General features: G+C 33.0%; 1 protein-coding gene across 2 annotated transcripts; it reads left to right on the plus strand.

Annotated features, from left to right (window-relative positions):
* Positions 1-1,321: 1,321 nt before the first annotated feature.
* LOC133861619 (zinc finger protein CONSTANS-LIKE 12-like) lies at positions 1,322-6,620 on the plus strand. Of its 2 annotated transcripts, none has more exons than XM_062297408.1 (7): positions 1,322-1,648; positions 2,136-2,860; positions 3,122-3,343; positions 3,843-4,189; positions 5,059-5,302; positions 5,616-5,691; positions 6,344-6,620. In XM_062297408.1, exons 2-5 carry the CDS (start codon positions 2,264-2,266, stop codon positions 5,183-5,185), a joined length of 1,293 nt encoding a protein of 430 aa, XP_062153392.1. In that variant the 5' UTR covers positions 1,322-1,648; positions 2,136-2,263; the 3' UTR covers positions 5,186-5,302; positions 5,616-5,691; positions 6,344-6,620. The 2 variants fall into 2 exon arrangements, with proteins under 2 accessions (XP_062153392.1, XP_062153393.1); XM_062297409.1 differs by having other exon boundaries at positions 2,299-2,860.
* The last annotated feature ends 2,763 nt before the right edge of the window (positions 6,621-9,383 follow it).

Raw genomic sequence — 9,383 nt, forward strand, 5'->3', positions numbered from 1 at the left:
AGTGGTTATCATTTTACATTTTTTTTTTTTACTTTATTTTCTATGATTTTGTTCTTTCTTTACATTTTTTTTTGTCCCTATTTCCTAATTTATATTATTTTTTTGTTCAAATTGCTTTTTCTTTTTCTTTTTTTCTTTTCTTTTCTAAATTTTACATTGAATTCAAGGAAACTATAGAGAGAGAGAGAGTTTACATTAATTGTTGTTTTGAGTACGAGGTATGGCGATTTTTTAATTTACATTGTTCATTGATTTTTTTTTTCCATGTATAATGCACATTGTTAACGTGCTTAATTGATAGACAATATTGATTTTCAAGATTTCATATGAACCAGAAAAATATATGGAAAAGAAAACTTTAATTTATTCTATTATTATTTTTCATTTTTCATTTTTTTTTTGTCTATATTTTCTATGGTTCTCTTATTTCATTTCATCTCTTCTTCTTCTTCTTCTTCTTTTATTTTTTATTTTTTTTATGTAATTAATATATTATTTTTCATTCAAATTGCTTATTTTATCTTTTGTAAATTTTACATTAAATTCAAGAAAATGATGGTAAGAAAGAGTTTCCTATGGTTGTTTTATGTACGGGATATGATGATTTTTTAGCGTATTATGTTTATTGAGTAGTTTTTTATTACTTTGTGTAATACAAAAAAGATAACACTATTATATGAACAGAAATTTCCTACAAACCGGTTTGTAGGAAATTTCTTACGATCCACATATAAGATTGACATATGTCATTTGACATGTGAGAAACATATGTTATTTAAATAGCATGTACGAAAAAAAATAGCATCAATAAAAAAACATGTGCTTCTCACATGTTTAAAGGATACGAGTCTTTTTAAAATGTGAGTTGTAGAAAATTTCTTATAAGAAATTTTTGTCCCTATTATATTATATTAGTGTTTTTCAGTTTTCATTTTTTTTATCTATATTTTCTATGTTTCTCTTCTTCCATTTTTTATTATTATTATTATTATGAAACTAAATTATATAGAAGAATCTCGAGCATAGCACGGGTTACGAGCTAGTATAAGATTATATAGGTCAACCTTAAACTGATTCATTTAATTAAACGATTCAAACTCACGTCTCAAATTCACTAATTTTATATTGAATTGGGGGATGGTATAAAAAATTGTGTCCTAATTTCGTATTGGTTTTGAAAAATTTAGGACACATGTAAATTAACTGTTTGGACATGATGGTGGCGTGTGTACGGTGTGGGGAAGCTTTGCGAAGACGAAGGTTGTATGATCGATCCAATCCTCTGTACAACAAACTCACCTCATTCATTCACTTATCTACCTCCATTGCCATCGTCCAGTCCACTGTCCGAGCAAAAAGGCTGGCCATATGTATACCTGCTCCGAACTGTGCGCATCCACATCACTATGCTATCACTTTCCATTGCCCGAATATTGCCACGTGTCCAACACCCAGAAAGCCTAGGAAGAACGTTTTATAAATAACGGACAGTGTCTCAAACCCAACGTAGCTTAGTGTTTCTATCAAATCGATCTTATCAACCTTACCTTCCGTACCTTGCTTCCCATTAATGGATTTGATGTTTCTTGATCTTGGCTGATGATGTTTTAAGTATATTCTTTGGTGGGAATTCGGCATTTTTCAACCGGTAAGTGCTTCTTTTTCGTTCATATGAGTTTCGCGTTTTTTTATTCTTCTTCATTGATTTATTTTTTGTACATATTAATGGACTTACGTATGAAAATGGTATTGGAATACTGATATAATGGTGGAATCGATAATTTATGCTGATAAAACAAATAGTTGACGCTTGCTTATGTTAAAATTTGGATGGGTGTTTGTTAGTTGGTGATGATGGCTTGCTTTTTAGGAGTTCTGGAACTATGAAGGAGTTTTGTTTTTTGTTTTTTTTTTTTTTTTTTTTTTTTTTTTCTCATTTTGTTTTATTGAGCAAATATACATAAGATCATTGGACTATAAGTATGAAAATGCGATTGGAAGACTCATATAATGGTGGGATCGATAATTTATGCTGAAAAACTATCAGTAGTACACATGCTTGTGTTAAAGTTTTTGAAGGGTTTCTGTTAGTTTGTAATGATGGTTTGTTTTTTGGCTGTTGTGGAATGGCAAAGGATCAAGGAGTTTGTGGTTCGAGGATTGGAACAATAAAGCCGAATTCCCACCACAAGCATTGATTCAGTATTTGTCGAGTTAGGAGGAATCATAAATAACTTTTAACTAGGTAATTAGAGAAGGGATTATGGAGCCTTTATGTGAGTTTTGTGGGGTTGTCAGGGCAATGGTATACTGTAAATCGGATTTGGCTCGCCTTTGCTTGCAATGTGATGGATGTGTACACTCTGCCAATTCTTTGTCCCGTAGGCACCCGCGGTCACTCTTATGTGACAAGTGCTATTCCCAGCCTGCTATTGTCCGATGCATGGATGATAAAATGTCTCTTTGTCAAGGCTGTGACTTGAACGGCAATGAGTGTTCAAGGCAGGGGCATCGATGCCAGCCATTGAATTGTTATATGGGTTGTCCTTCTTTGGCAGAGTTGTCAAGGATTTGGTCTTCGATTCTTGATACACCTTCTTCAATTGGTTTTGATAGTAGTTGGGAGAACATGAGAACACTGCCTATAAATGAGAATTGCATCAGCAACTGTTTGGAACAAAGAGATGACGAGGGGTCATTTCGGTTGGTGGCAAGCAAGCCGAATGAACTAGAGCTTTGCTCTAAGTTTGAGCCTTGGATGGAACTGTCTTCTGTGATTCCACCAAATCTAAGTTCCGGGCCATACTGCAAAGACCAAGATCAAGCACCTTTCTTCCCTGAAGAATCTAATTTGCCAAAGGTATTTTTTGTTTCAGGCTTGTTCTTAAATTGGTAAAGTAACTAGTTATATGCTAAGTTTGTTTTTTTTTTTGTTAAAAAAAAAAAAAAACTAGATTCATGGTGTCTTTATCTATCTGAAGCATACATGCTAACCTTTTTGACTTTCTGAGCAGTGAGATTTAAACTAAAAGTATACTTCCCTAATATTTTATGTAACTTGTCAAGTGACTTTACTTTTGGTAATTTTGAGTCATGCATTAATTTACTTCGTGTGCTTCAGGATACTTCCAATTTCAAGGATCTTGGAATTCTTAGTAGTGATGATCTCTGTGAAGATCTCAACGTAGATGATGTCTCATTAGACTTAACAAGTGCTGAGATATTTGGTTGTCCTCAAGGTCCTACCAAATACCAGTTTGGGGATGGAGGAATGGAATGCCAATCAATGGAGAAAAACTTATCTGTCACTGAATCTAATGGTCCTATCGAGAGTGCTTTGGAGGTTATATCCTTACTTGAAATTTATATTTCTCTTCGATGAATACTCTTTAATTATTATTCTACTTTTCTTCTTCTCAATTCCCTCACCCAATTGAAAACATGCATGGCGATATAGCATTTCAAGTTCATTTCAAAAAGTATCTTCTCTTTTTTTTTTGGGTTCAGTCAAATGAAGTACTATTAATAGTGTTTTAGATGATCTAAAACTATGATATTATATCGCATGAATTCTGTGTAAAATTCAGTTCCTTTGTTAACCATAAGCCTTTTATATATCGATTTTGCAGCTTGGTTTTAATTTGATAGGCTCAAATATGGGGTTTTAAGCACTGCTACTATGTTAAACTATTCATTTTTGACACACCATGCATGATCTTTTAGTATTCACTGACCTGTCAAAATGGCTAAAAATAATAATCTTTATTTGCATTCTACTTACTTTTGAAATTTACAAGATTTGCTTTTGTGCGCGACTGACTGTCACCATTGTTTTCTTTTAGGCGTCATCGTTAGGGCAACAAGATTGTGTGGCTTTGCAATCCTCTCACGTTGGTGGGTTAAACAGCATGATGCAGGCCATGAATGATAGTGCAAATTGCTTACTCATGAATCCTAGTTGCACCAGAAACATCAATTTGGGGTTTCCTATTGGGCAAGTTCATTCAAGCATATCACTTTCATTATCCAACATCACTGGTGAAAGTAGTGCAGCTGATTATCAAGATTGTGGATTGTCACCAGTATTTCTAACAGCTGAATCACCTTGGGAATCAAATTTGGAGACTAGTTGCCCACAAGCAAGGGATAAAGCCAAGATGAGATATAATGAAAAAAAGAAAAGTCGAATGTATGTATCTCAGCACTGAATTCAAACTTTTATTTAACGATAATTTAACTTGATATCTATAAATCTTGATATATATATATATATGCACACATCCTTTTGTTTCCAGAAGCTCTTGTAAGGCATCTTTTCTATTTCTGCTCTTTCAAGTGCTCCAAATCATTAATTAGTCTAAAAAATTGGATTATTTTGGTACTGATTTCACTCTTGACGCTGATATATTTAAGAATTAGGAAGATATAAATATGGCTGCTGACAGTGACACCTCTTTCCTAGATACCCCAAATTAGCATTTGCGAGAATATGGAAATTTCTACTACACCCTGATATTGTTTCTTGATGTCAATTAAACCTAATTCATTATCTTACACTTAATCACAACGAGAGTCTATTTCTTCAAATAAAATGCAATTAATTTTAAAATATACTGTGTGAAATACATAGAAAAAATATTTTTTGAATTTTCTAAGAGAAAGTCAAAATTATGTTGGTAGTTGCAAATAATTTTAACATATACTGTGTGAAATACATGGAAAAAATATTATTTCAATTTTCTAAGAGATGTTATTTCTTGAAAGTTCGAACTAGTGTGTAGCATGTAGTGTTCAGCCTTTTGCTGCTGCTTCTTCTTCTTTCCTTCTTTTTTTTCTTTTCAAATAATGCAAAGAAGATATGATTTTAGATTATGCCAATTGAATCAGAGTAATAATGAATAAATAAATTCTTATTTTTTCAGTTTGGTTGAACTGACTGGTGGTGTATGTTTTTCATTCAGCAATGCCTGCCTTTAGACATCTAGTACTTCATAGAGATTTTTCATAGATTCTATTTACATTCAACTCTAACGGATATTTCACATTTTTGATATATAGGTTTGGTAAGCAAATAAGATATGCGTCACGCAAAGCCAGAGCTGATACTCGAAAGCGTGTGAAAGGGAGATTTGTGAAGGCAGGTGAAGCATATGATTATGATCCTCTTGTTGAAGGAAACTTCTAAGCCATATAACCCAATCTCCACACCCAGCCTAGCAAGACAGGGCCTGCTTTGATGTGAGGTAGTCCTGCAACAAACATATATATGTTAAGCTTCCTGTCTGAGAAGATGGATATCAAGGTAATCAACAATTAAATGCAGTTTTATATGATATAAATGCAACTTTTATCTGATAAAAACCTCATTACAAGAATTGGTTCTAAACTCAATAATGGTGTATAATGAATAGTTTTTTCTTGCAAAATTTTATAAAGATTAAAAATCTTACTGGTTTTTATTTTATTTAATACATATATATCTTCACAATTTCTTTTCGTTAGATATTATCATTACTCATGCTGTTAATATACATATATTTTTTTTTTGTTTGAACACATGATTTAGATCATTTTTCTCTCTTATTATCTTTCGTCTCTTGTTCTTATCTCTGCAGCCGACTGCAAGTCTGTTCTTTTTGTGATTTCAGACTGGGATTGTCCATAATTGACTGAATCATCATCTTTCCACAGGTTATTTTCCCTCTATTTCTCTCTCTACAGATCCTATATCCTATCTAGTACTTTTTCCTTTATTCTTCTAATCATTAAAACAAAAAATACAAAACAAAATTATTTTAAGAATGCACCCTTAGATAGCATTATCTTTCATTTTCTCCTTTCTTTAAATGACATCACATTTCATACGCACAATGACAGATCTTCAGCACTGATAGCTACTTAAAAATAAACTGACTTTTAGATACAGTCACATCTCTGGCAATCTTTGTAAGTGTTCCAAATAATCTCATAGTTAAGCACTAGTTATATGCCATCGAGATGATGTATTGGTGCCTTCTTGATGCTTAGGGTGCGTTTAACATTGCGATTTCATAGATAAAAAATGCAATTTTAAACTAAATCGCAAAAAATAAATCGTTTGGGATTGCATTGTTAAAAAAATTGTGATTTAAAAACACAGATTAAGGGGGTGCTTTTTTGAAAACGCACAATTTTAAAAGCTAAATTGCAATTTTGCCAAACATTTAACTCCGTTTTTAAAAATCATGTTTTAAAATCGCACTTATTGAAATCACAAATCCAAATGGACCCTTAATGTCCATTGCACATAAAGAGAAACAATTATTTCCAAGTTTACTAATTAACATCTTACTCTTTTGTTTAGGTTCTGGTAATTGCGACTGATATTCAGCCAGGAGATACAGTTGACAAAGAACCTCGTGTGAGAACATCTGCAGGTTCATGTCCTTTTGCCTGTCCTAATGTACACCCTCCTCTTGCTTTGGCTGCCACATCCAGCAACCTCGCCATTTGGCAAAAACTTCATTGTAATTCTTTTTTTGTTTTCTTATTTGCATTCTTATGTTTGAATCAGTTTCTATATACTCGATGTAATACTTTTTTAACGAAATTCCTGTCTTACAAAATCTAATAAAATCAAAAACTTCCATTGCTTTTCTGTTCTGTTATTGGCTGCGTTAAAGTATATGTTTATTTCACTGTGCTGCTCTAGGTACTTTCTGTCCTTGAACTTTAAAAGAGGGCACGATCTATAATCTTGTTCTTTACCACGCCACTTTTTTGATGATTTGAGGAAGTGCAAGCATGATTTTGCAGTATAGACTATTCTCTTTGTGAAGCAGAATGTTCAAGAATCCAGTCAGAATAAACATTGCATGAGTGATCGCATTGATTTGTGTGTGGCTATACACTAGGGATGAACAATACGATATTTCAATTTAAGGGAATTATTTCCTAGCTTCAAGTTCAGCAAAATCAGCCTGCGAGGTCAACTCGAATTATCGATTTGTTTGGTTAATACCACGAGATTGACTGTTTGAATCTTCACTTAACCGATACACGGTTTTTGCCGATGGGATCGTGTATCTGGGGCTTACTCGACATGGATGGGTCACGAAATAGCCATGTCTTGAAGGGGTTGAGCATAATCAGAATATGAAAGAATGAACAGTAACTGTCATAAGCAGCAAATTTGTTATGAATGTAGAAAGAATTTGCTTAAAGTGAATGACAGGATGCATATGCCTAGTCCAAGGAAATGTGTTCTCAGGTATATATGAATGGACCAATTGGGCACTTTGAGTAAATCTCTGACCTATGATACTTTGATATGCATGGAAAGAATAGAAATCAATTTCATCTGCACCAAAAGAAGACCAAATGAAGATATAAACAAATGCTGGTCTCTAGTGTTCACAACTTTGGCAAAAGTGGGTTAAGTTCTGAGAGGGCAGCATGTTGTAATTTTTTTGCTCCCTTTATAACAATGGCAATGAAATCCAAGGATTTGAAATTTCCGAAAGGCAAGCGACAAGTGTAACTGATTAATGGCATGGAATGTTAAAATTGTCGAGACGAAAAATAAAGATGTAAAAAAAAAAAAAAAAAATAATAATAATAATAATTTATGTGTTTCGACAAATATGCCTACGTCCATAGGGCCAAACAACTAGTTTTATTATGTTGAAAAAAGGATAGAGGTACAACTTAGATGTACATTGAAATTTCCTATATACCCTTACCTAACCTAACCTTTATACTAGATACTAGATACTAGTGTTACTTCAGAATATGAGCCACCATCTCTAACATGTAATATTAGCAACAAAGGCTCGTTTAGCTTTTAGATTATGTAACACTCGTGGTAAATAAATGCTAAAAGAAAATATGAATGGAAATTTAAATATTTAAAATAATAAATTAATTACATATTCTGATGGAAATAGATTGAGCATAGTTGGGCTTGTAGGCATTTTGATTAAAAAAAAAAAAAGGGGGGAGAAACTCCTTAGTTAAAGTTAAGAGTGTTCAAATTTGAGTAGTGGCGTTCGAACAGAATTAGACCACATTCACGGGACAGAAACTCCACGTGTCACTAAGTTGAGTTGACGGTGTTTGAATGCACAGAGTGCCCTATTCGAATAAGGTGGCATCTCCACGTTTCACCGCGTGCGGGAGTAGCACATGAAGATCAATGGTACAAGTCTTTCACACGTGCAAGTTAAGTGAGATTTGACAGCCATCTACTATAGTTTGATGCATCGGGTTCTAATGGCGTAAAATTCTGTTTAAACGGGGTCGTTTAAACATAAGAAATTGAAGTTTAAAACATAGAAATGTAGGATTTTCATTTTGTTTAGCCACAGAGAGAGAGAGAGAGAGAGAGAGAGAGAGAGAGAGAGAGAGAGAGAGAGAGAGAGAGAGAGAGAGAGAGAGAGAGAGAGAGAGAGAGAGAGAGAAGCTTGAAGAGGTAAAAGCTCTAATCGGTTTTCTTGTTCATGAGTTTATGGTTTAGGGTCCGTTTTTGGGTTTACGATTTAAAAAAGTGCGATTTAAAAATAGCGATTTTAAAAATGTGCGATTTAAAAAAGTGATTTTTAAAAACGCATTTAAGCGTTTGGCAAAATCGCAGTTTTGCCTTTAAAATCGCAGGTTAACCATTTAAAATACTGTGTTTTTAAAAAAATAATACATTGCCTGCGATTTGAATAAGCATTTTTTTTGCATTTTCAAATCACAATTTTTTAAAAACGCAGTTTTCAAACGGTTCATTTTCTGCGATTTGGTTTAAAATCGCACTTTTTCTCTACGAAATCGCAATCCCAAACGCACCCTTAGTTTTGTTCAATAATAGTTGGTGTTGATGAACTTATTCATTATTTGTTATTATTTTTGGAGTTTTGGTTTGAGGTTGTGTGATAAAGTTGAATTTGGGAATTTGAGGTGGTGAGTGTAAGTTTGAAGTTGTGGTTATGCTACTTAGGAGATGATAGTAGTGTTGATTGCTGTTGTGTTGTGATTTGATGGAAAAAAGGGATAAGTGTAAAATTAGGGTTGGATAAAAAAAGAGATTGTTTGTATGGGTAGGAGTGTTTTGATGTGGTGTGTTTATTGTTTGGTGTTTAAGATGTGGAAGAAGGGTTAATGCTGAAAGGGTTCGAACCGGGAAGAGTTAGGAAAATTTCACTTATAATTCCTGATATTTTATCACTTTTGTAATTAAATACTCAAACGTTAAATCTTATCAAAATTTTCAAAATGCCTGTGTTGTTTTTTTTTTAAAAAAAAAAAAAATTATAAAATTTTTTAAAGATTCAGGCATGAATATTTTTACAAATTTCATTAAATTTGAGTCTCACAAACAATAAGTAGGATTTTTCAGAAACTATATAATTACACTACGG

Source organism: Alnus glutinosa, chromosome 2 (assembly GCF_958979055.1).
Source record: "Alnus glutinosa chromosome 2, dhAlnGlut1.1, whole genome shotgun sequence".
NCBI lineage: Eukaryota > Viridiplantae > Streptophyta > Magnoliopsida > Fagales > Betulaceae > Alnus > Alnus glutinosa.